The following is a 27,566-nucleotide window of genomic DNA, read 5'->3' as shown; positions in this document are numbered from 1 at the left end:
CAGCTGTTGCAAAACTACAACTCCCAGCATGCCCGAACAGCCTAGAGCTATCAGCCTATAGCAGGGCATTGTGGGAGTTGTAGTTTTACAACAGCTAAAGGGCCGCAGGTTGAGCATGCCCGGGATAGTGGGAGAACCAGCCCCTAAAATGTCACTTATCTTATAGACCAGTGAACGTGAACCTTTTAGAGACCGAGTGCCCAAACTGCAAACCAAAACCCACTTATTTATTGCAAAGTGCCAACACTGCAATTTAACCTGAATACTACAGTCCAACATATTATATCTTCCCTGTACTTTATCGTTAGCTATAATAGGCTGCCTACATTCCGTGTACTGCCTGTACTGTTCATAGTGCGCCCTGCGCTCATGAATGGCAGGAAAAGTCGAAGGCATATTGGTATGCCATAGACTTTTTCCAGGGCATGGGTGCCCACAGAGAGGGCTCTGAGTGCCGCCTCTGGCACCCGTGCCATAGGTTCGCCACCACTGCTAAAAACTAAAGAAATGAAAATAAATTTTTCATGTGTCCCAAGTGGACATGTTTAATGCAGACTATGCTTTTCTATGCAGTGGGCCACGGGCAAGAATGTATATCACGCGGCTTATGTTTTTTTGCCTTGTGTGGCTCTTCATGATTTAGCTGTGGCATACACGGAGGTATATAATGGGGACACTCACAACCTTATGTACAGACCATACACCATGTGAACAGAGCCTCACACACAACCCACTGCAATCAATAAGAACTGTGTAATGCTTCATTACTTCTGTGGTGGCGCTCTGCAGGGAAATGTGCGGCACTCGGCTCTTACCTGTAGGATCTATATTAATGTTGGTGGGAGACTTGTTGCCAAAAACAGAATCAAAGTCGACATTAAGGCCACCGGAGGTCTGTGGTTGAACAGCTAGAGATGGAGTAAACCCTGCAGAACACAAAGGCGGAAGATGACGGATCACATATCCACAAGTCCTTCTGTATTCCTTTGTAACCCAGGCTACTTCACAAGTACTTAGTGCTTTCTGTTTCTAGGAAAGCTGGGTAGCTTTGACTGACATGGATGATTACAGAAAGAATTACTTTAAGGGGTTTTCTGAGACTTTTATACTGATGACCTATTGTGTGGATAAGTCATCAGTATCTGATTGGTGGGGGTCCGACACTGAGGACCCCCGCCAATCAGCTGTTTGAGTAGGCACTGGCACTCGCAGTAATGCCACGGCCTTTTTGCAACTTTGCCTAGGCCTTGTGACGTCACCTTCATCGGTCACGTGGCCTAGACCTAGCTGAGCCCCACTGAAGCACAGCCGCTACACAATGTACAGCGATGTGCTTGGTGAGCTGAGAGAAGGCCGCAGCACCCAAAGGGGGCGCCAGTGCCTTCTCAAATAGCCTGTCGGAAACCCACCGATCAGATACCGATGACCAATCTTTAGGATAAAAGTCTTGGACAACCCCTTTAAACCTCTATGGTGCACTCAGACGCTGAATGAATGGAGCAGTGGCCATGCACATCTCCATTCATTTCTATGGGAGTTACAGAGCAGCCGCGCGTTCTCCTGACAAATAGAGAGGATGATCTGTTCATTGCTGGAAGCCGGGCTGAACCTCTGCCAAGACTCATTCACAAGTGGACAATTTGCTCGGTATCTCCCCTTAATGCATCACAGCTGCCAACAAATGAGCATTCAAAAACCAAACAACAGGAGGCTGAAGGATCCCCCTCCATTGGAGAAGTCAGACGCACCGCGGCATGTTACAGAGAGCAGATATATTAAAAGATCTGGTGCTCGCCATGGCGTTTTCACTCTTCTCATTAGGTTCTTCAGTCCCTTATGGGTGTATAAGGGAATCTCACTAGCTCTAGGTTAAAGGGTTTCTACCACTTTGTTTTCACATAATAAGGTGTCAGACACTAGCGATCCGCTAGTGTCTGCTCTGCCAAACAATCCTAATATAATAGCTTTTGGGGCAGCCGTTTCGCAAAAAAAAAAAAAAATTATATTGATATGCTAAAGACCCTCTAGGTGCTATGGGGGCGTCATTAGCATCTAGAGGATCGGTCTACCTTCACAAGATGCCGCCGCCCAGCGCGTCGCTCCAGCCCACCCATCTCCTCAGGAATGCGATCAAGCGGACGACTTCTCGCGCATGCGCCGTGCGCGTCTGTATTCGGCGCATGCGCAGTGAATGTCCGACCGCTTCCCTGCTCAGACATCTCCACTGCGCCGATGACGTCATAGTGCTCCATAGGCGCAGTGGAGATGTCTGAGCAGGGAAGCGGTCGGACATTCACTGCGCATGCGCCGAATACAGACGTGCACGGCGCATGCGCGAGAAGTCGTCCGCTTGATCGCATTCCGGAGATGGGCGGGCTGGAGGGACGCGCTGGGCGGCTGCATCTTGTGAAGGTAGACCGATCCTCTAGGTGCTAATGACGCCCCCATAGCACCTAGAGGTTCATTAGCATATCAATATAAGTTCTTTTTTTCACGAAACGGCTGCCCCAAAAGCTATTATATTAGGATTGTTTGGCAGAGCAGACACTAGCGGATCGCTAGTGTCTGACACCTAATTATGTGAAACCCTTTAAAGAATCCGGTGATCCAGTCACAACGCAAAGAGCCTGCAGACAAAATAAGCAGCACCCCCTGCTGCTGGGGAACCAGTTGCGACTCACCGACCCCCTCTGAGCTCTGCTAAGTGGTTCAGTGGGCATTAGCATACCGGTATGTAATGGATTACAATGGCAAGTGTTGTTTTGGGCACATGTGCACCCATGCCGACTGGGCATCATCATCCAAAAAGTAGCCGAATACACTCTACAGGGTCAAAACCATCCAGCCCTGAAGACGGTGACTGAATCCATCACTTATGTCTCGCCCTCCTCCATAAGAGGGAAAAAAAGGCCACCTGAACCTGCTATTGAGAACTTAGCAGAACAGCAGCACCCAGTGCTATTCTCCCAAAAATTATTCTCTAAAAAAAATAAAAAAATTCCAGCTTCTCCTCCAGTTATCTTCTCTAATTTGTCTCATATTACAATTGAGAAATATATCCAGAAATTGTGTCCCAGGACATCAGCAATGTCCCCCCCTCCTCCTCACTGTCCTGTATCTGACTGCAGCAGGAGCCCCCTCTCCCTTGTATGCAGTTAGGCAAAACAAAAACAAAAAACTCCCATTGACTAACCCCACCCATAACATCCTGCCCACTGACCGACACTGGGGAAGCCGATCTTCTGACCGTGTGCATCTTTCATGTCTAGGCATACTGTGGTCCTGTAGGGCTGCCTGTACATGGGCCTACATGTGGTGGGGGATAGTGTTTAGAATGATACCCGATGAACATCATTTTCTATAAACGTAGGCATTTCATTATCTTCCAGTCACACAATTCCTCAGGACTCGGTGGCCCCAGTACCTACCTCCATATAGGCCAGCTACTGTAGAGGGTTCAGTATGGAAATGGGAAGCGTTAGGATAGACTTGAGGCCCACAGAAAGAATCTGTTAATTCAGGTGACAGAATGAAAGGCGTTAGTCGGCGCGGGTCGGTATATGATGGTGTTACTACACACATACAAATAGTGGGGTGGATGCTACGTGGAAGCCGTATACTGACCCATATCATGGAGGAGCCTTAAAGTGGCGTACCTTTTAGTGTAAATAAAGTCTAACCAGTCCTGAAACTTTCTAATATACTTTGTATTTCCCTGGTCCTGTCAAAGTGCAGAGGGAGCGGCTGGTGCTGAGAGAGCAGAGCCTCTAGGTGTAATGGCAACGCCCCCATTGCTCCTAGAGGCTCATTTGCATATAATAAAACCAAATTTTTCTTAGCAATGCGGGCACATATGAACATGGGACCAACACAGATGCCTTCAGCTGCCAAGTGCACATGTAACAGGTCACTTCAGCCAGTGTCATAGGTGCAAATCTGCTGACAGATGACCTTTAAACACTTGGACAACCCTTTTAGGAGGAAATATAATAGATGGAAGGTCCACATACAATTGAGCAGCTCTCAGTTCTGGACCATAAAAGTGGGCGTCAACTGGGGGTGTTCTAGCCTCTGACCCCAGATGGGATGGACTTCTTTTCTTTTTTTTTTGCAGAGTGACTGCTATATTCAACCAATGCTGCTCATGGGACTGCAGATGCCGCACTACCCTACCTGTTACTATCACCCTTCTCAGATAATAACTATTGAAAATAATTGGTTTAGGCCATGGGCATGATAAAGGAAGATTTTGCTTTGTATTGGATGTGTTATGTGGTAAAAAAACATTTACAATAATTTATTTAAAAAAAATGTTTTACTAGTCATCTGCAGCCTTTATGTCTTTATGTATTCACAAATACTGCAGGCTGCTCTGTGCCCCTCTGTGTAAAATCCACAGGATGAGCTCTGACTGCTCACTCTGTAGCCTCTTCTCTCATTTCCTGAAGGCTCATAAAGCTGACATCTATTTTAATTTAAGTTTATTTGACTGTCAAGAGGCTACATTATATTTACAAGTAATGTATGTACAAAGTGACTGCACCAGCAGAATAGTGAGTGCAGCTCTGGAGTATAATACAGGATGCATCTCAGGATCAGTTCAGGATAAGTAATGTAATGTATGTACACAGTGACTCCACCAGCAGAATAGTGAGTGCAGCTCTGGAGTATAATACAGGATGTAACTCAGGATCAGTACAGGATAAGTAATGTAATGTATGTACACAGTGACTGCACCAGCAGAATGGCGAGTGCAGCTCTGGAGTATAATACAGGATGTAGTTTAGGATCAGTACAGAATAAGTAATGTACAATTCATCAATGCTTCCTTATGGACGGTAAATCACAAGTGGATTCCCATATCCAATCAGCACAAGCATTGGTTTATCCCACACATTGGCCAGCCTACTCCTCAACCAAGCAGAGAAGGGACTGGTATGATCTAAAGAACCAAAGACAAATTAGACTACGGTCTAAACGAGAGGGACATGATATGATGGGGGGGGGGGGGGGGTACACATAACTGCAGCCACTGAGCAGATGTATATAGATCGAAGGGTACTTTACCAACAAATATGTCATGGCTAGGAGTCTTAGCAGTGAAACTGGTGGTGTCAGTGGTTTTAGCAGGTAGATGGGTACCATCGCTAGGTTTACTTAGGAAAGGATTAAGATTTGGGATTGACTCATCCACCGATTCGGACGTGAAAGGATCTGCTCCCCACATTCAGAGACAGGACAGGTTAGAAGAAGCAGAGAGAAAAGCAGGTTAGAGAAGAGGAGATAAAACAGATTGCTAGCAAGAGAGAAAGTCAATTATATAGTCTGGACGCGTTCACATTCGGACGATTTTCTGCCACAACTGAAAACTTTCTCCAAATATCTGAATGGGGTTATTTCTGCAGCATGTACATGGACTCCTGCAAGCCCCAATCAAGACGGATGGGTCAATTTCTCCAACAAATCTGGCACGTGTGAACTTACCCTTACAGTACTGCTCAGTCCCTGACACTATTCAGCTGATCCCCATTCCCCCCCCGCCCCCCCCCAAAGTTTTGCAAGAATTGGGGCATGTAAGCAGAGGGTAACATGCACCTCAGAAGAGTAGAGACATGCAATTAACATGGCCTACATACAACTCGCCCATTTCTCATAGGAAAGGGAAGCGTCTGTTCGCACTTTGCACCTTCACATAGAGCAAGTACAGCTTCACGTGGATGGTGTCAGACATGGGAGGTGCAAATAAGAGGATTTACTTCACCCCTACCAATGCAAAGATTACCTCTCACCTCTATCCTAAGTGCAGGTTTCCAGGGGTAGGTTACCTTAAAGGGGTTATCCGAGACTATAAAAAGCTCCCCAATATGCCTGGGCCCGACACTGAATATACTTACCTGGCTTCGCACTCCCTGCACTGCCACTGACACGGTTTTCATCCGCACATGGGGAGAACCAGGAGCGGCGCAGGGAGCCAGGTAAGTATATTCATTGTGAGGGGCCCGGGCATATGGGGGAGCTTTTTATAGTCTCGGATAACCCCTTTAAAGGGGTTGTGCAGTGCTTTAAGATTAATGACCTAACCACAGAATAGGTCATCAGTATCAGAACGGTGGGGGTCCGACTCCCGGCATCCACGCCAATCAGCGGTTTTGAAAGCATTGCAGAGCTTGTGTAGAAAGTACCGCTTCCTCTCGTGAAAATAGCAATATCCATAAACGGAGAATCGCACTCGCACACAGAGCCAGCCACACTGTAGAGCACATTCACCCTAATAATACTGAAAAGCCGATGTGATGCTCGAGGATATGTAAAGATTTCACGGCGTGTTCCAGGCACACTCCTTACCTCCCCATGTACTCGCTACTGGTGGCACGCTCAGCGGATGAACAGCTGGGTGGAAACTTGGCTGCATGTCAAGCAAGTCATTTGGCAGCTTGGAACTGCTGAGAAGAGAAAGTACAAGCACTGTTATGTCTGTGCAATTACACTCAGCCCACACAAATATCTCGCCTGCTGCGGCCGGCTGGGCTCAGACACAACCTCTACAGCTTCAGGCACCAAAATTATACAACGGCAATCATCCCACGATCAATGGCACTGAAGAAACCGGCCTTACAGGCTAACCATCCTGGCTACAGGTGAGCTGGGAGTTGTAGTGCAAGCCTGGATAATGATGATCAGATGTTTGAGACTGCAGCAGAGCTTGCCGTAGCGCTACGGCCAGCGGCATCACGACTATGCCACGTGTCCTGGTCGCAGCTCGGTCCCACTGAAGTGAGCTCGGCTGAGCTGCACCCTCGCCAGCGAGAAGGGTGCGGCGCTACTGCATGTGCTGCTGCCTTCTCAAACAGCTGATTGGCGGGGGTCCTGGGTGTCAGCCCCATGCCGATCAGATGCAAATGATCCAAAGATAGATCAGTAAGAAAAAGGGGATAGAACCCCCTTTTCAAATATTCATCAACCCTTTCAGCAGCAGAGGATTTTCCATTTTTCCCCCTCTGCCTTCCCGGAGGCGTAACTTTTTTTTATTTTTCCATTCACATAGCTATAGGAGGGCTCGTTTTTGCTGGACAAGTCGTACTTTACAAATAGCATTTAATATTGCATACGATGTAGTGGAAAGTCAGAAAAAAAACCATTCCAAATGGAATTAGCAAAAAATTAGCAAAAAAAATAAAATAAAATAAATGCAGTTCTGCCACCGTTTCATGGGTTTTGTTCCTTATGTAAGAAAACTAACCTGTTCCCTTCTAAGTGTCAGTATGATTACAATGATACCACATTTGTATAGTTTTTCTTGATTTAATAATGAAAAATAAAACTACTTTTTTTATTTTCTGCTCCGCCCTCCCTTAGTCATGGCAGCAGGGAGTGGGAGGTATCCAGGGAGGGCAGCTCACACAGGCTGTGGATAAGGAATAAAAACACACAGGGCAGTTTGCAGGGGGAATCACGTGGGCTGTGTATGAGTGTAGAGAGAAGGGGAAGCACCCACAGCAGACTCTGGAACTCTCTGCCTGAGGAGGTGGTGATGGTGAGTTCACCAAAAGAGTTCAAGAGGGGCCTGGATGTATTTCTGGAGGGTAATAATATTACAGGCTATAGCTACTAGAGAGGGGTCTTTGGTCCAGGGAGTTTTTCTGATGCCTGATTGGAGTTGGGATTTTTTTTCCCCTTAAAAGGAGTTCTGCATTTTATTTTTTTAACTGATCATCTATCCTCTGGATAGATCATCAGCATCTAATGGGCGGGGGTCCGACACTTGGGACCCCGGCCAATCAGCTGTTTGAGAAGGCAGCAGCGCCGCGGCCTTCTCACTGTTTACCACAGGCCCAATGACGTCACGACTAGTATCCAATGGCCTGGGCGAAGCTAAGCTCCATTCAAGTGAAAAGAGCTTAGCCCTGCCCAGTGATACTAGTCGTGACGTCGCTGCCGTCTCAAACAGCTGTTCGGCAGGGCTCCCGGGTGTCAGACCCCCGCCGATCAGATGCTGATTTATCCAGAGGATAGATCATCGGTTAAAAAACAGCATAACCCCTTTAAGTGGGGAAAATGGTCTTCTACCTCTTTTTTTGCCTTCCTGTGGATCAACTTGCAGGATAACAGGCCGAACTGGATGGACAAATGTCTTTTTTTGGCCTTATGTACTAGGTTACTATGACTGCAGCCTGAAACTCTGTGCAACTTTTTTATTTATTTTTTATAAAACTCAAAGTAACCACTAATATACGTAAAACTAATTTTTCCATGTTAAATGGGTTGTCTCATCACAGACAAAGGGGGCATATTGTTAGGATATGCCCCCATTATATTATAGGTGCGGGTCCTACCGCTGGGACCTGCAATTATATAGAGAACGGAGCCCCGCAAAGTGGTGGCTGGAGGACTCCGGTCCGGCCACCACCAAGCCAGCTAACCATAGAAGTGAATGGAAGTGTACCGCGCATGTGCGGCCCCCACTCCCATTCATTTCTATGGGGCCGACGGAAATAGCCGAGCAAGCAATGCATATGGGGTAAATGCATGTTTACAGTGAGCCCACCCTTGTAGCTTTGGGTCGATATAGATGGGATTATACTGCAATAGTCATACACGTCATACTGGGGACTACAGAGGTCCTTTATTTCCAACCGTGGACTTTAGCAAGAACAGGAAGGCACATGGCAAATAACTGATAAGCAACAGATAAAAAGAAAAAGGCAATAAAACTAATGCAGATAGAGAATAGAGACAACATGGCAGGAGAGGATGAGGTGTACTGTGACCGATCCCTTCAGATTAGGTAATACCTGTCAGCTACCTGATCATCTATACACTGGTGGAGAATTAACTTTTCTTCACCGATGAAAGGTTAATCTGTAATCCCAGCAACAAATAGCTGGATTATACTGTCCAAGCAGATCAATAGTCACAGAATAATCCTCACCGTATAGAGCAGAAACTCTATGATCGTACTACCTATCTGCAGCCAGTCAATACACTGGAATTCTATGTGCAAGCACTGTCCAAGCAGATCAATAGTCACAGAATAATCCTCACCGTATAGAGCAGGAACTCTATGATCGTACTACCTATCTGCAGCCAGTCAATACACTGGAATTCTATGTGCAAGCACTGTCCAAGCAGATCAATAGTCACAGAATAATCCTCACCGTATAGAGCAGGAACTCTATGATCGTACTACCTATCTGCAGCCAGTCAATACACTGGAATTCTATGTGCAAGCACTGTCCAAGCAGATCAATAGTCACAGAATAATCCTCACCGTATAGAGCAGGAACTCTATGATCGTACTACCTATCTGCAGCCAGTCAATACACTGGAATTCTATGTGCCATAGGCAGCACGTTACTTTGATACTGTTGGAGCTGGCAGTAAAATTCCTTTAATCTGGAATGTGTAATCTCATGTGCCAGATTAGAGTATGGTCATAGACAAGTATATATATATATATATATATATATAAAAAATAATATACATTTTAAGAAACTGCAACATTAACTTGCATATTTCTACTTAAAGGGGTTGTCCACTTTTTACTATTGATGACCTATCTTCAGGGTAGGCCATCAATTTCTGATCAGTGGAGGTTCGACTGCTGGCACCCCCACTGATCAGCTATTTGAAGAGAAAGCAGGGCTGGTACGATCGTTGCCTTCTCTGCACTGTTTACCTAGTCGCCGCAGCAATTGCAGCGGTGAGCAGTGTGATTACACATATGGCGTCCCCGATCACGTCTATGGGATGTATCTGTCCTTTTCATTTGAACAGACAAAGTCGTCCCATAGAAGTGAATAGGGACACCATACTTGAAATTACACCGCTTGTCACTGCAATTTCTGCGGCCAGCAGGTAAACAGTGAAGCGAAGGCAGTGTTTGTTCGAGCGAGGCACTCTCTTCAAACAGATGCCAGGAGTCAGACCCCCGCCGATCTGATATTGATGGCCTATTCTGAGGAAAGGTCATCAATAGTAAAATCCTGTAAAACCCCTTTAATAAATAATGCATTCCAGCACCACGGCTCCTGTCCATGTTGGACCAAAAGTCCGACGTCCATTCACTGGCCTCAATGGTGACCTGTCTCCACGTGGCGTGTGACCATAGAGGCTTTGTGGTTACATGCCGCTTCTGGACAGGTCACCTCTAAAGGTCAACAAATGGCTGCAGTGGTGCACGTGACCACAGCTGGGTCATCACACTTCCGTTCCAGCGGGTATAGGAGCCCCAGTACTAGAATGGAGTGGCGTTAAGTAGGTGGGTGCCTTTTTTCACTTAGGCTTAAATGCTTTCCTAACCTTAACTAAAAGCGGTCTTAGGGTCGGACAATCCCCTAAAATCAAGGGACAGATTATCAGGTTTTATGGACTATTAGAGGACTGAATTTTACAGTCAGTGATGTAGAGCTTTAAACATTTACCTGTTTAATGAAGTTGGTGTTGAGAACAGGTCAATGGCAGCCGTCGTGTTTATGCTGCCCGCCGAGGATGACACGGGGGAGGAGGCCGTAGTGGAAGCATTGTGAGGCTTTTTGGAGAGTTCCTTAAGACGCTGTTCCTTGAGGAAACAAAAAAACCTATTACATAGGAAAAGCAAAGACGTTCAATTACTTAAAAGAAATAACCTAGCACAAGGGAAGCTTCTATCCATAGAGACATCAGTGAGGAGGAGGAGGATGCCCAGCAGTTTCACTGCTGATGTGTGTGTCTCATTGTGCGACATGCTGCGCCACATTACCTTTAATGCTCTTAATCGTGCCTGCTCCTCCTCCAGAGCCGCTTGCTTTTCCCTTTCATCTACCCTGGTGAGAGACAGACCTGTGCTTGCGAGTGAAGACACGGCGTTGGAAAGCGTTGTCGCTCTGTGAGAAGAGGAAAAGGGGTCAGGACACTCAATCACCATGCCTGAAACTTTTTGTTAGAAGAGTCCAAGAGAAGCTTGTCTATAAAACCTCCAGGGCTGGAATCAAACATGTAAGTATCTGAGCCAAAACTAGAAGCTGGTTAGAAAGGAATAGGGAATCATGCAGGAAGGACACTTCTCTGTCCTGCGGGATCCACTTCTGGCTTTGGCGTCAAATACTGCAGGTTTGTCTCCAGCCTTATAGTGACCATGTAAAGGCAAGACATGCATAGGACCACTGTACGTGCGTGTGTGCGCGTGTGTACACAACCCACCAGGGGACACAGCCCAACACTCAGACTGGACAACTATGGAGTGCAGTTAATGTGTTTTCCCAAGCTGAAGTCGCGGACTAACCTTCTAGATCAGGGATGCAAAACCTGAGGCCCTCCGGCTGTTGCAAAACTACAACTCGCACCATGCCCCAACAGCTGTAGACTGTCCAGGCATGCTAGAGGGCCGTAGGTTGGGCATCTCTGCTCTAGATTAATACAAATCAGCAGGAGCACCTCCTCTATGCTGCAGAGAGGACGTTTTATGCCGTACAGATAACCAGCCATTCAGACACAGAAAACACAATACATCCATATTTAATGGCATCTCCTGGGCAAAATGAAGCATCGAGCTGGAGGGCAGCCAGATGAGTCGACTGCTGCCATGAAAAATTATATAAACAATCTAAGAGACCTTTCATACTGAACAGCTTAACTAGACAATTACAGGGGGTTTCCAGGACTAATACCTTTAGGATAGGCTGTTAATGTTAATCTGCGGACTCCAATGTCAGGAACTCTGCTGATCAACTGATCGTTTTGCAGTGGCTGAAGTTTGCATTGTGAAGTTCTGCAGCAGCTGAGGTGTGTATTCTGAAGTTCTGCAGCTGACGCGCACATTATGAGGCTCTGCACAATCTGAAGGGTGTATTAAAAGGTTCTGCAGCAGCTGTGGTGAATATTATGAGGTTCTGCAGCAGCTGTGGTGTATATTACAACGTTCCACAGCAGCTGAGGGTTGTATTAGGAGGTTCTGCAGCAGCTGTGGTGCATATTACAATATCCTAAATCAGCTGAGAGGGTGTATTGGGAGGTTCTGCAGCTGAGTTGTGTATTACGATGTTTTACAGCAGCTAAGAGGTGTGCTGCATATAAAGATGTTCTGCATCAGCTGAGATACAGAATGTTAGGGTTAGAATGCTAACATACAGCAGCTCCTGAAGACTCATGAGTGGAAGCACTATATGTGACAGTCTTTCTGCATGAAGAGATATATTATAGTCAGGTTCTGATATCAGACCGTGACATTCGTACACATCATTAACAGGAAGATTTGCAGAGCAATAGTCCACAGCTATAACACTTCCACTGTGCCCCGTGAACTTGATGAAAATACCCTTGAGAGAAGTGGACAGGCCACTATCACTGCTATCTGTCAGTCTACCTGCTTGCTGCCGTTGAGTCTTTGATTTTCTTCCCTTCCAGAGAGGCTAGGTGTTGTTCCAGGGCATCGAGTAGACTGCTTGGAGCCTGTGCAGATAATACATCCAAGTCAGAAGAGCATTTGGCGGCAAGACATCCTCAATCAACTTTAGATCAGCATTCGTACAACCCAGGGCTGGCACAAGAAAGTACGCAAAAGTACACTGCATGACCCAACACTGACGGGCCATGATGACAGAAAAGCAGCAAACAATCAAGTCATCGACCAGTACTTGTTAATCCATAATAATAAAAATGGAAAGTTTAATTGGGGATTGAAAAAAATAAGGGGGGGGCTGAGTCACCAGTAAAAATCACATCAGGTGTGAGGTCACTAAATGGAAACTGTGCTCAATTCTGCAAAAATTATACTAATTTGGGGGGGGGGGGGGGGGGCCTTTAGTGCGACATTTTCATTGGCACAAAAAAGGTTAAGTTAGACAAAGCAAAAGGTGCGCAAATATCAGTCAACAATTGGCTTGAGACTTTCCGAAGGGTGGGACCGAGCACATAGGCATTGCTTAGACCCTCTTCATTTAAAGGGGTGTTCCAGCTATAAAAACGTGTTACTATTTTCTTTTCTGTACTGGATGGGTAATAACTTGATTCATTAAGGTCTGACCACTGGTCCCCCGACCAACCATGAGCATGGGGGGGGTCTTAAGTCCCTTGTCTGAGTGGAGCGGTGGTCGAGTATGCGCATTACCACAGCATTCGCTGCCTATGGGACTGACAGAAGGAGTACAGCACTGTTCCACAGTGAACAAGGTGGCAGCACAGCTCCTTAGAGGGCCTTAGGACTCTCTGGTGATCTGTGTTGGTCCCAGCAGTCAGACTCCCACTGAACCAGCAGTTATACCCTGGAATACACCTTTAATGTTGGGGCAAAGTAAGCAGAAGTAACATCTGGGGAAACCACAAATTCTTCGATATTTGTACCAATTTTACTGCAATATGGAACAAGCTGAATGAACAGGAGGACATGACCTGTTTGCACCTTTGGTTTCTTAAATCCTTTTCCTGCAAAAGAGGGCATTTCAGAACCCAATGGCATATACCCCGGCTATAAAAGGCTCTAAGCCCTGGGATCAGCGATCATAAAGTGATCCTGGTAATCACCCTCCCAGAACATGCACAGAAATTGCTGCTCAGCACATGTTATGGCTGCCTGCAGCGGTCATAGACTGCAGGCTCGAGATCAATCCCCCCAAAATCTGTAAGTGGCCGGCGAGCAGGCAGCTACGTATCATATGAGCAGCTGGAACCCAGACATCTGGATGGCGGATAACTGGGAAATTTTTCAGAGAACGTGCACTGAACTTCAGGACAAAATATTTCCCTCGACACATTCCTCTGGCCTGGACGGCAATGAGTCAGTGAACTGCTCTGTGATCTCTCCCATGAACGTGGCTCCGTACCGCCCGCGCCATTCCTAATTATACGCAAAGAAATTCCAGTGAGAGCGCTCAGGCATGATACACTGGAGGGAAAGCCCCAACATGACCGTAATCACCACGGAGTTCCCCCAAATCTTCCTGGTTGTAGCAGTTGTCCTTAGACTATGGGATTGGATGTCAAAACTTGCATATAAAAGGATATTCCTGGGATACAGATTATAGCATAACAGGTCCCTGCAGACCCAATCTCTTGTCCCACGGAGTCCAGGAGGGGTACGAAGGGTACAGCCATGTCTACATCATGCTCAGTCATTCACACACACATGGAAGCTTCTGTTACTACCACTTTAAGAGATGGTGCTTACCTGAGATAGATCGGGTATATCTCCCCTGTCAATGCCAACTTGCTAAAAAATAGAAAAAAAATAGAAAAAAAATAAATAAAAATAAGCTGAAAATAAAAGTAACTACCTCCACATATTAAAAGTGCACTGGAAGTAGTAGAGTCAGAGCAAAGGGTGAAGCTCTTGAGCCAAGATCCAGTATCAGCTCCGGTGTCCCCATATTACTTACAGTATTGCCGATTTCCAAAGAATACCTCCACCTCTAAAAGGGAATTTTAATATAAATGGATCTAAAATGCTGTGCAGATTACCTCCCTAATATATCTTTACAGAGGTAAGAATGCCAAATCGCCAGCAATGACAATTTAAAAATTATGAAAGTCCGTCTGCCTGCAGCCACCACTAGAAGGAGCTAAGTGCCTACAGTTTTTGCATTAAACAGATTGTGCAGTGGCTTAAAGGGGTTTTCCGACAGTTATACCGATGACCTACCCTCTGGCAATTGCGGACAAGAATAGGACATGTTCTATTTTTTTGTGGAGCCGAGGCCCGTAAGTTCGGGGACGCGCTCCGGATATGCAGAGAGCACGTGGTGTGCTCTCCGCATCTCTTCCGGCCCCATTGAGAATACATGGGCCCGCACCCGTTTCCGATATTGCAGAATGGATGCGGACCGATTTGCGGACGTGTGAATGGACCCTTAGCAACTATGACAGAAACTGTTGCAAATTATAGTGCAAATCTACACTGACTTATTAGATGTAAATTTCAATATTGGAGTAAGGACGGCTAAAGATATGCAAATTAGGTTTATTTTCCTCCAATGAAGTATGGGTGAAGACCGGAGAATGCAATGATAGTCTTCGAGTGGGTTCAAATCACGTTTTTTCCACCCGTTTGACATATACATTAGGAAGAAAAAGGGATAGAAAAGCGCAGGACACAGTGTTTTTGTATTATGCAGTGTGGTTAAAAAACTAAATAAAAAAACGAGATTTTTGTGAAACTCACCTGTAAAATCTCTTTCTCGCGTGGTTCATTGGGGGACACAGGACCGTGGGTATAGCTTGCTGCTGCCACTAGGAGGCGACACTAGGCTGAAAAGTGATAACTCCTCCCCTGCAGGCTATACCCCCTCCAGCCTGGAGAGAGCATATCAGTTTGTGCCCAAGCAATAGGAGTAGGAAAAAATAACCATACGGTAAACAATCAACAAATGACCAACAAATGACCAACGCCAGCCGGAGCAAACCAGAACTGGGGCCATACTGGCTCCACAACCGCCAACAATCACAGCAAACAGAAATCACTGGGTGGGAGCTGTGTCCCCCAATGAACCACGCGAGAAAGAGATTTTACAGGTGAGTTTCACAAAAATCTCGTTTTCTCGCTGGTATCATTGGGGGACACAGGACCGTGGGACGTCCTAAAGCAGTCCACGGGGAGGGAACAAATCACATGCCCATGGAGAAGAAACCCTCGAGGATGCGTAACTCACTGCCGCCTGCAAGAATTTGCTGCCCGGAACAGTACCCGCCGGCGCCTAGGAAGGCACCCGGTAAGACTTGAAGAACGTGTGCCCGGAAGACCAAGATACCGCCTTCAACACTGGAAGCTACTGCATGAAGGAGATGGACCCGAGAAGCGCCGACCGCAGGTCGGGTGGGCCAAGACTCAGCTGGGCGTTGCTCACCCGAGGGCGCATGCCCGAGCAACTGTTGAACAGATCAATCTGAAAAACATCCCTTGGAGGCCGCAGCCTTGACAAGGACCCCAAGATAAGAATTGGTAGAAGTCCGTAGGGCTGTAAGTGCTAGACAAGGACAAGCAAGTTCATAGGCCAAATCACATGGCTGATGGAGAGCTCGGTCCATGTACTACGAGGGAGAAAGAAAAGAAACCCATGTCTGCGAGGCGTGGAAAGGCGACCACCTTCTGCGAAAAAAGAGGATCCTGGACGGAACACTGCCCGATGCCATACTCAAAGAAAACAGTACGCACAAGAAGGCAAATCAATTCAGAGAAAAAAAATAAAAATAAAAAATAACGCCACCAACAGCTGGCTCCCGGCCGCAGCTGTGGAAGCAGAACTAAAAAGGCCAAGCCCGTAGGATTCACCTCTGGCCCAGAGAACACCCCCTAGGGAGCGGAATATCGGTAGACCAACGCCCCTATAGCCATAGAGGCTGGTGGTGAGATTTCTAGTGAGAGAAGCTGCCTGAGAATCACTAAGAAACAAACGCCTGAGCCAGGCGTGCCCCACTGCAGGTCAAAGGATCAATGCCCCACGGGAAAGGGATAGTAAAGCCAATGAGAGCACCGCCAGTGATGGGAAACCCCGTCAGTGACCATATTTCAACAAAGCGGCAACGCTGCCTGGAAGGGCAGATGAGTGGAACAAAGATGAGAGAAATACTCTAGTCGGGTGAAGTTCGACCACGACGTCCAACGCCTCCACCATAACCGAGGAACCCTGGGTCCGTGAAAAAATAGAGATGGGCTTCCAGAGCCGTACCACCCATGACTACTGGTCAGCTAGACAGGAGGATAAGGAGATCAGTTATCCACCACGAGGGGAGACCGGAAAGGAAACGTGTGATCCGTACCGGGGACGAAACCCCTACTAGCGGGGGACGTCGCAACAGACACCCGCTCTACCCGTCTTGGGAGGGCTCTCAGTCAACCCCCGGAATGAGCAGTGAATGAACAACCACCATTGCTTGAGGTGATATCACTGACATCTGAAGACAGGTAGCACCAATGGCGATACGGTATGACTACTAGAATCCAGGTCCCGCTTAGAACGGCAATCTAGTGTTGACGAGTGCCGTAGGGACTGATCTACCCAGTAGAACGCACTCAAAAGGTAGGTGCTGATCAGCCATGGTAACTACACTATCACCATCCCCGAGCCGACGACAGAAGGACAATAGTCAACAATAATAATGAAGAGGACCGGCACTCATTGTAGTCTTCAACAAAAGATGATGTCTCTATTGGACACATACAACACTGACACGTTTCGGCTAACATCACGAGCGTCTCTCAAACATATGGATATGGATTGGATGTGGCAGAAGGACAACAGTTGTCAGAGCCACGGACCCCCATTGGTAGTAAACCAAAAAGAGGCCAGAACTAAAGCCCATTCCCATGTGAAACTGGAGCTCTACAGCGTCTAGTGGTGATGCGATCCTCCGCCGGAAGGGGGGGCCCTACAAGGGAAGCCCCAAGAGTAATGCTCACGCCATACTCCAGCCGAAGAGTAGGCCACCCGTAGAGGTCACTGATTCTCTTGTCAGAGGAATCTGTTGCCTGACGAAAGAACTGTGCAGAAGGAACCTCAGCATGTAGTGGTGACTCAAACACCCCTCGTGCGGTAGGGGCTACCGCATGCTCCGCCAGCGTGGACATGAGGGGAAGGCCGGAGGACATCCAGTAGGAGTTCTGGTATCAAGCTGGCCCAGCCAGTAGAGCTAACCTTAACCCTCCACCTGACAAGGGCGCTGAACAGGAGCAACTGCCGAATTAGTACCAGGGCAGAACCCCTACCTGAGGGGGGTCGTCTCGCTACAGCGATTAGGAGCATCTAGCCCTAGCACGAAGACTACCCTGCGAAGGATAAGCCGTTGTAGTAGCCACTGCAGATTGCCAGCATAACGCCCTCACCCAGACAAGGATGAGTGGTAGACGAAGCACCCGGAGTCGGTGGAATATTCGGCTTGCCGGATCTTGACCAGTACTCTGTGCAGTGTGACTGACCTGCAACGGTGGAGGCTCATAGGGATAGGGAGTCACTAGGACACACAAGGCTGGTGACCCCCTGAGAGCACAAAGGCCACATTCTTGTGTCTCCAATAAGTGCATGAAGAAAAAGGGATACAATATGAGAGTATCCATAGTATCCAGTGGCAAAATCCATATGCCACTAGATGGAGAATATCAGGCACCAGCAGTACCGACTGTTGCCACAGACCACCTGTGAAAGAAACCAAGGCATCTAAAGTCGTGGCGTAGCTGAAATACAGCATACAAAGAGGTAGCGATTCCCCCGTAACTGGATCGTTTGTAGAGCGTAATGCCCTAGGAAGTATGTGATGGCAAATGGGAGACCGACGGAAGCGCAAATCCCCGGTTAGGGAAGGGGGTAGCGATAGTCAGAACCGCGATCCACGGAAGTGTAAGTACCCACTCAATGGAGGGGGAAAATCTACGCCAAGCACTGCGCCCAGTGGCAGTGCCAACGCATTACCTACGATCGGGAGTAACATATCCAGTAAGTACTGTAACCCGAGGTAGTGCAAATACAACACCCATCGAAGGGGGTAACGCACCTAGCAGGAACTTGCATATGACGAGTTCCGTACCCTGTGGGAAGTGCCATCATCCCACCCCAGTAAGGGGGTAATGCGTATGTCAACATTTGCGACAGCAGTGAGAATGCCATAATGCCACCTATACAAAAGGTTAATGTATGCTGACGATACTGAGCTCAGTGGAACTTCAATTCCGCCACTCACAGAACGAGGGGCACCTATGGCTGGCATTGAGGCTAATGCTAGTGAGGTCAGTCCACCTCAGGAAGGAGGTAACACCCAAATTAAGCACTGTATCTAGTAGAAGAGTAAATAGTGCCTAAGGAAGGGGTTAATGCTACACCAGAACCGGTTAGCACGGACGTAATCTAGGAAAAATAATCCGGAATCATGTCGGAGTCCGAATAACTGTCCTGCTTCGGCCCACTCGTGCGCAGTTCCACCTCTCAGCCTCTAGCCCATGGCTGTTGCAGGCTGTGGCGGTGTCGATATAAGAACCAAAACTACCCGGAGGTGGAATGGAACCAAAGGTCTGCTCACCGATTGCGCAGACGGTGCTCTATTAACCAAACGACCCAGGAGGGTGGATTGGGAACTTCCAGAGGTCCTCCGGTGAGTTGCGCAGGAGGAGAAACTCAAACAGACGCCCCCGGAGGGTGGATGGGAAGTTTCAGTTGTCCTCAACTGGATTTTTGCGCAGTTGGATTTTGCGCAGTTGTAGCACCATTAACCAACCGGCCTCAGAGGGCGGATTGGGATCCTTCCGATGTACCCCACTGGATTTATGCAGTTGGAGCATGATCAACCAAACGGCCCGGAGGGCGGATTGGGGACCCTTCGGATGTACTCCACTGGATTTACGTAGTTGGAGCATTATCAACCAAACGGCCCAGAGGGCGGAATGGGAATCCCTCAGATGTACTCCACTGGATTTGCGCAGTTGGAGCATAATCAACCAAACGGCCTCAGAGGGCGGATTGGGATCCTCCAGATGTACCCCACTGGATCTATGCAGTTGGAGCATTATCAACCAAATGGCCCGGAGGGCGGAATGGGAATCCCTTCAGATGTACTCCACTGGATTTGCGCGGTTGGAGCGTAATCAACCAAACGGCCTCAGAGGGCGGATTGGGATCCTCCAGATGTACCCCACTGGATCTATGCAGTTGGAGCATTCTCAACCAAACAGCCCGGAGGGCGGAATGGGAATCCCTCAGATGTACTCCACTGGATTTGCGCAGTTGGAGCAAAATCAACCAAACGGCCTCAGAGGGCGGATTGGGATCCTCCAGATGTACTCCACTGGATTTATGCAGTTGGATCATTATCAACCAACGGCCCGGAGGGCGGATTGGGATCCCTCAGATGCACTCCATTGGATTTTGTGTGCTGAGGAAGGCAGGATCTGTATGCGCATAATTGTTTTTTTTTTTTTTTTTTTTGGTGGGGACCTAGCCTGCTATGGAGAGGAGGTCAGGGAGGGCTGTATACTGCAATATTAAGGCACATTGTGCCTGCAGACAGAAACCTAGAGTAAACAGGGGCCTGAAATGAGTGAGGAAGGTCCGGCCTAGAAGGCCGCAAAGCCGGGGACTAAATTATGACGCCGGCCGACCGGACTCACCGCTAGTCAGCACAGAGCGTACCTGGAGCAATGTCCGGAATGCGGTCGCCTGTGTCCACTGACCGCGTAAGCCCATCGGAGGAGTAAATTAGCGTGGCCGGAGGGAAAAGAAAGAAATAAAAAGGTAGGCCCGAATAAAGCCGGGGCCTAGATTTTGCGGCGTCCGGCCGAGTATGGGGAACCGTTCTGCCTGCTCTCCTGGGACGGCTTAGCGGGCTCCAGAAGGAGCCGCCGAGAAGATGCGTCGCTTGGCCGGCCGGGAAGCCATCCGGTCGGTCGGAGAGCAGGGACCGGAATAGGGCGCAGAAGGCGCCTGTTTTAGATCGGGAAGGTGAAAACAAGATGGCGCCGCCGCGGAATGGGATTAACCCTTTCTACCGAGGTGAGCTGGGCGACGGGTGGAGGATTCGTTACCCCCTCCAGAAGGTGGCCATGTGAGGGGGACAGGTAGGGGCAGTAAAACTCACCTGTCTTCATCTGTGGTCTTCACCCTTAATCTTGTACCAGCAGGGCCACCCCACGACCGCTGGCACCAGGCATCAGGGGTCCAGGTAGAGAAGGGCTGGAGAGTAGGTGGCCCTCTTGCTGGCGGGAAGCAGGGGAGCGAGGCTGCCCTGGTCCGCTTTGTCTTCTTGGGGGGAGGCAGGGCGGTGGAGCAGGCAACACCGGCCAGCCTCCCAGGGAGACAGAGACGCATGCGAATCTGTGCCCCTAACCTAAAAAAATAAAATAAAATAAAAACAAATTGTAAAAGAGCCACCCTGCTAAGCAGGGAGGTCTGCCTCCTACGACACTAAGCTAAAAACTGATATGCTCTCTCCAGGCTGGAGGGGGTATAGCCTGCAGGGGAGGAGTTATCACTTTTCAGCCTAGTGTCGCCTCCTAGTGGCAGCAGCAAGCTATACCCACGGTCCTGTGTCCCCCAATGATACCAGCGAGAAAGTATACATTTTGTTTTTTACAATGGAGCTCTATGATGAATGGATGCCACTGTATGGCATCAGTCTGACGTATACGTTTTTTTTGCATGCGTTAAATGGATGGGAAAAACATGATGTGAACCGAGCCTTATTAACTCTCCGGAATGGTTTGGGGTTTGACAAAACCAGTGCTCACCATTAATAAAATCTAAACAACTCAGAAGAGATCAATTTGCTCTGGGTCCTTACCTCTGCTACTTTCAAGAACTCTGATATTCGAGTCATTCTAGTGAGAAACTTCTTGTAGATGTCCAGGCCATCCTTACACTGGTTCTTTTTCATGTCAAAGTATTTTTCTAAGGGAACAACAAGCACATAGTTATTACATACTGAAAAGGCCAAATCATTTCGGGTAAATTTCTCCTCAATCTAGGTGGATCAGGCAGGTTTTACCATCACTACTAAAAACTGTCCGTTTCCAATAATATCCAGCACAATTATGAATGCAGCTCTTGAGTGACCAGTACAAGATAAGTAACGTAGCAAAGGCAGATTTATACGGGCATTATTGTGAACGCTCGTTCCTGATAATCAGCCTGTGTAAAAGTGCTGCCGATCACCCGATTAATGTGCTAAAGGCTTGTTCATTGGGTAAAATGATCGCAGATGCGGACACCTCAATCACCGTTTATGGGCAGCAGATTGTGTGGTGTGAACAGGGATCTGCTGCTCAGAAACAATGAATCTGTACGATTATCAGCGATTGCAGTAGCCATTGCTTGTCTACATACAGTGGAGGTGATCGCTGCATGTAACTGCAACTCTTCACATCCACTAACCGGCAGGCAGTTATCGGGAAGAAATACTTCTTTGCAATAACTGCCGGCTCAATCGGCGCATGTAAACACACCGTAACTTTTTAGGCAGATTATATCGATTTTATAAACTGAGAAGTGTGCGACTGTCTGCAGCTTTCACAGGGATTACAGATATTCATGATGGGTTTTTGCAGCTTGACCGGTAGTGATCTACTGACTGTAGTGGGGTCTGTATTTCGGCTGGGGTTACATGGTAACATGTCTATATCCTGGTATCAGATCTGCTGATTAAAGGGGTTGTCCGCTTTTGTAATATTGATGACCTATTCTCAGGATAGGTAATCAATAGGCTTGAGCGAATTGACCTTCGGATCATAGAACCAAAGTTCAATGTCAATGCCGTTTCCGTAAGCATTAAAATGTATGGGCTCCGTGGAGCCAAACTTAGTCTCGTCCAAAACCGTGGGAGACTACGGTTAAAATAGGAATCCAAAGTGGGCTTTGGTACTGGCTAGTACCGCGGTACCAAAGCCCACTTTAGATTCCTATTTTAAATTCGCAGATACATTTTACACAGCCCATACATTTTAATGCTGTACGGAGACAGCATTAACATCAAAGTTTTTGAACAAATTGACTTCGGAACTATGATCCCAAGGTCAATTTGCTCAAGCCTAGTTATCAATATCAGATCGGCGGGGGGCTGACTCCCTGGACTGACTCCCATCAGCCATTTAAAGAGAACGCAGCGCTCGCATAAATGCCGTGTTCTCCTCACCGTCAACAGTGTAATTACAGTTTCCCCGTCCCATTCACTTTAATGGGATGGCTCCGGCCTACTCACTAGAATAGGAAGAAGACGTCACATTGAAGTAAATGGGATGGGGAAGCTGTAATTACCCTGCTTACTGCTGCAATGTTGACAGCAAAGAACATAAACAGTGAGGAGAACACAGCACTCGTACAGGCGCTACGTTCTCTTCAAACACTTGATTGGCAGGGCTGCCGGCAGTTGGGCCTCCATCAATCTGATATTTATGACCTACCCCAAGCATAGGTCATCAACATGGCAAAAGCGGAGAACACTTAACAGATCTGCAAATCAGAAATTGCTTTATAAAGGCAGGACAGAGAGGGTTACCTAGAAGATTAATTATTCCTTCGTTGTAGGCAGCAAACAGTCTGATGGCATCTTTGAAGAGCAGCATGAATGCAGCATTAATGACGCCATTTGTCAGCTCGTTGGCATTTACCTGTGGATGGAGAGAGGAGGAAAAAAGGAGAGATCAGAAAAGCCTGTATTCCAGCACAGCGATCTATCGTTTTCATCCTGCACAATTAGAGATGGATAAATATAGAGCAATGAGCCCGATTCTGTAAGATATATGCCATAAAGCCAAAGCTAAAGACTGAACACAGATAAAAAACTATTAGGTTCTTTGAACAACATTTTTCTAAAAAAATTAGCAATGCACGAGTCAGGGCACCAGTCAGGGGCTGCGATCCCCCCTCGGCACCAGTCAGGGGCTGCGATCCCCCCTCGGCACCAGTCAGGTGGGGTGAGGTGACTGCATCATGGTGTTTGCCTGTACCATTAGAGACCCTGAGGAGAGTGGCTGCAACAGTCGTTATTTCCATTTAAAACACCACCATCAGAATTGCTCTTTAAGTAATAATTGACTGAATTTTATCTCGCCTGGAAGGCTGCTGGATTCACTCTGGACTTTCAACCCCTAACTCATACAGTGCAGTTTGTACAGCAAGGGATTATTCATCGTGTGTCGTATGCACTGTCGTAACTCCCGCAGCCTAAGTCTCAGCTGGGAAAAGGAGCCTTATGATACAGATTACAAAGGTTACTGATTTATAAGGTCAAAGTATGGAAATATCGACTTCGATCTGTGCAAAGTCACAGAAGAAAAATGTTAGGATGCAACTGTAATATTACTATGTAATGGCGACAGTCTACATAGCCAGAACATAACCCGACAGGGAGCAGCGATTCCTACACAAAAAAACTGCGCAAACCCCAAAGAATAGGCAGCAAACAGATGCTACTGGGCAGACGCTGCCGACAGTGTATTGCGGCCACCAGGCCATCCAACTTACATTGAAATCGAGCAGGGCATCCATTTGGTTCTGTATGATGGGCATGGTTTTTAATAACTTCTCAGTGTTCATTGTTCTCATAACCCCATCAGCCCTGAAAAAAAACAAAACAAAAAAAAAAACACAAGGTTCATTCATTAAAACCTATAAGGCGTTGCCCAATACAAGGAGGCAGCTCCCATTATAAAGTAATCTACAAGTATTGTGAACGCTGGTGACTTCCTCAAGTGTACACTAAACACAAACATGGATCTATCTCTATCTCTATACTGCCCCATTGATGCGCAGATACTCCTTGGCATTGCTTACTCTCTATGACTATACCTCAGTCCCTCACCCCGAACACAGCTTAGCCTCTATGCACATATACCCCCTCCACACACATATACCCGGGGCCCCGTCACAAAGCTTACCCTCTATACACATATACCTGGGGCCCTATCACATGGCCTATGCTCTATGCACATATACCCGGAGCCCCATCACATGGCCTATGCTCTATGCACATATACCCCACCTCCACGCGGCTTATCCTCCATGTACATACACCCATGTCCTGGCTCACCCTCTTTTTACTTTGGTGAAGTCAAAAGCAACTTGTCTGTATGACACAGCCTTCTCATTCAGGTAGCGGCTGTAACGTCGTATAAATGTAGACATGTCATAACCTAGGGGGAAAAAAAAAAAAACACGACAAGTTAGAGACCACCATCCTTACCCTAAAAATAAACAGAGAAATCACAACCTTAAGACTTTCCATCCAGTTCAGTGACAGGCTTCTCAGACTTAGAAGACCGCCCATTATCGTGGTTGATTTCCCTTAGTAATCCTACAGAAGATACCTCAATCTTACCCAGCTGTACACTTGTGCTTATACACAGGAGCCAATCTGAACAAGGGGAGCTGCGAAAAAACCTATGAAATAGACGGATCCATCAGGAGGACGAGCGACATCCAAGTGAGGGCGTGTGGGTGAGAACCAGCCGTCCGCCTGTGACCCGATTCAGCTTATTTTTCTATCATGGAAAGAAAGGGCTTACGAGGAGCACACAGCCCCGGGAGCGGCCATCAGAACTCACCTTGCAGTCCACTTTTGTCCAAAAAATTGCTCAAATTGAAGAGGGTATTGCGTGATGCCAGATACTGGATAAAGCGCTGAGGAGGAAGAAAAGACATGATGAGAACAGATAGACGGGAGGTAGAAATGTTACTCTATAAGACTCGAATTTGTACATGAAAACATAGGACCGATGGATTAACTAAGACGCCTAGCCAGACAAATTGGGGGGCTCAAGCGCGGGCACATGGACGACCCTGCACTTGCATGCGTGCAACAAAAGTAATCCCAGCAAAAAGGCATGTCAAGGAAATGCTGTAGGCCACTAATCTATACGACACTGCTGGACACTATCCTCAAGCATCTTCAGCTGTCTGAAGGGAGCGCTGCAGTCTACCAAGTAGAGCATTGTATGCGTTATAGGGGTTCTCCTGCTCCATAAGGACTCTATCTGCCTCCAGTATCTGAGCGTTCATATTTGTCAGGTCAGCACGCTCTGCCACATCCCAGCATGCTTTGCTCCGCCACATCCCAGCATGCTTTGCTCCGCCACATCCCAGCATGCTTTGCTCCGCCACATCCCAGCATGCTTTGCTCCGCCACATCCCAGCATGCTTTGCTCCGCCACATCCCAGCATGCTTTGCTCCGCCACATCCCAGCATGCTTTGCTCCGCCACATCCCAGCATGCTTTGCTCCGCCACATCCCAGCATGCTTTGCTCCGCCACATCCCAGCATGCTTTGCTCCGCCACATCCCAGCATGCTTTGCTCCGCCACATCCCAGCATGCTTTGCTCCGCCACATCCCAGCATGCTTTGCTCCGCCACATCCCAGCATGCTTTGCTCCGCCACATCCCAGCATGCTTTGCTCCGCCACATCCCAGCATGCTTTGCTCCGCCTGCCACATCGTTCCCTCTGCAGTAGTCGCGCCCCCTACACCTCCCCTCTCCATGTGAGCTAGGCGGAGAAAGGCTTGATTATAGCACAGAAGGGGTTAAGCGCCAGGATCGGAGTGTGTTAGGGTGCCTTCAGCACGCGCCCCACCCCGCCAAGCTGCTGCAGAGAGCACACGCCCCACCCCGCCAAGCTGCTGCAGAGAGCACGCGCCCCACCCCGCCAAGCTGCTGCAGAGAGCACGCGCCCCACCCCGCCAAGCTGCTGCAGAGAGCACGCGCCCCACCCCGCCAAGCTGACAGTGTAAGTATTTATACACATCAAAAAAGGCGGGAAATTGTGGGAATCCAAATGGGAGGAAGTGACATCAGGGCAGTGTCACTTCCTGTGTTGTGTGTTCCAGTGTTTGCATATGCATGATTTGAATATATGATTTAGAGACAATAATGCTGATATAAGTGGCCCACAGGGGAGAAGTAGGGGGCTTAACAGACAGTGTTTTCTGTTATCTTCTAGCGAGAACCAGAAGTGACAATCTGGTCCATCACTTCCGGTCTTGCACTCCGCCGTGAAACGCATGCTCTCAATCAGGCCAGAAATGGCCTGGATCTCAGATGTAGTCGCGCTTCCGGTCCTGCGCTCCAGGGAATGTTCACACGGCAGAAATACAACGCGGCAGAATCTGCCTTGTGGCTTCCTGAAGCAGGTTTGATTGACAGCAGAGCAGACTGTGGAAATCCAGTATTTCACAGCAATCCTGTAAATGACCATGTAATGTATGGCTGTGCACCGCCGGACCGTGCTCCTGAACGGAGGACGACCCCTATGACATCCAAATCTCCTGATGGAGCCCGTGGAAAGGATCTGTCGAGATGTAATAAACCTAGAGTGAAGGACACACCATAAGGGTCCATTCACACGTCTGTAATTTGGGTCCGCATTCGTTCCACAATTTGCGGACCTATTCACTTTCAATGGGGCTGGAAGGGATGCGAATCCGCATCCGTATTTTCGGGATCCGTTTTTTCAGGATCCGCAATTCCGTTCCTGAAAAAAATAGAACATGTCCTATTCTTGCGGACCAGAAAAGGCATTTTCTATTATAGTGTCTGATGTGCGGTCCGCAAATTGTGGATAGCACATTGCAGGTGTACGTTTTTTGCGGATCCGCAATAGACATACGGACGTGTGAATGGACCCTAATCCTGTACAGCGCCAGAGATGAGGCCGTCCTATGTATGCGAATGTACAGCCGTTCTCCAGCCCAGGGAACACGCTCTGTGCAGGACGGGCGCATGTACCGCTAAATAACATGCATCTTACACAGACGGAACGTGAAAAACCTGCCCCTCGGTCCCAGCAGGTCCAGGCACATAGACGCCGTGTGCTTCAGGTGCTAAGGAAGATTTTATGTCTAAACACAGACAGGGCTGAAAAGCGAGATGAAGGAGGAACTGCTAGGGTCAAATATCTCAAATGGCGGGTATTAAAGGGGTTCTCCGGGGATTCGCTTTAATAAGAAAACAGGGTCAGAGTGGACTATAACAATCCAACCTCTCCACTGCCCAAGTCTCCTCTCCAGTTCTAAGTCTTGGGCTCAACGCGCTGGAAATGGCTGGGACTGCCGGCTCAGACAATCACTGACCACAGTTGGAAGCGAGAGGGGTTAATTTTACAGGGCGAGGCTTAAAGGACCTGACACCTCCC

General features: G+C 47.9%; 1 protein-coding gene across 10 annotated transcripts in view; it reads right to left on the bottom strand.

Moving 5' to 3' along the window:
* The window catches only part of PICALM (phosphatidylinositol binding clathrin assembly protein), an 81,402-nt gene that overhangs the window by 24,985 nt on the left and 28,851 nt on the right, over positions 1-27,566 (bottom strand). For 4 of the 10 annotated variants that reach the window (XM_044287985.1, XM_044287989.1, XM_044287986.1 and 1 more), the window contains exons 3-14: positions 24,986-25,061; positions 24,472-24,574; positions 23,907-24,000; positions 22,939-23,050; positions 21,229-21,335; positions 14,141-14,182; positions 12,341-12,426; positions 10,739-10,862; positions 10,422-10,558; positions 6,346-6,443; positions 3,429-3,509; positions 816-926 (exon numbers count right to left, since the gene is read on the bottom strand). In XM_044287985.1, the coding sequence (XP_044143920.1) occupies positions 816-926; positions 3,429-3,509; positions 6,346-6,443; positions 10,422-10,558; positions 10,739-10,862; positions 12,341-12,426; positions 14,141-14,182; positions 21,229-21,335; positions 22,939-23,050; positions 23,907-24,000; positions 24,472-24,574; positions 24,986-25,061 (1,171 nt within the window). The remainder of the gene's footprint in view (positions 1-815; positions 927-3,428; positions 3,510-6,345; positions 6,444-10,421; positions 10,559-10,738; positions 10,863-12,340; positions 12,427-14,140; positions 14,183-21,228; positions 21,336-22,938; positions 23,051-23,906; positions 24,001-24,471; positions 24,575-24,985; positions 25,062-27,566) is intronic. The other 6 variants (XM_044287993.1, XM_044287991.1, XM_044287987.1 and 3 more) reach the window with 5 other exon arrangements.

This window comes from Bufo gargarizans, chromosome 3 (genome assembly GCF_014858855.1).
Source record: "Bufo gargarizans isolate SCDJY-AF-19 chromosome 3, ASM1485885v1, whole genome shotgun sequence".
NCBI classification, from domain to species: Eukaryota; Metazoa; Chordata; class Amphibia; order Anura; family Bufonidae; genus Bufo; species Bufo gargarizans.
Note: the sequence above shows the minus strand (reverse complement) of the source record. Positions and strands in the feature narration are given on the sequence as shown.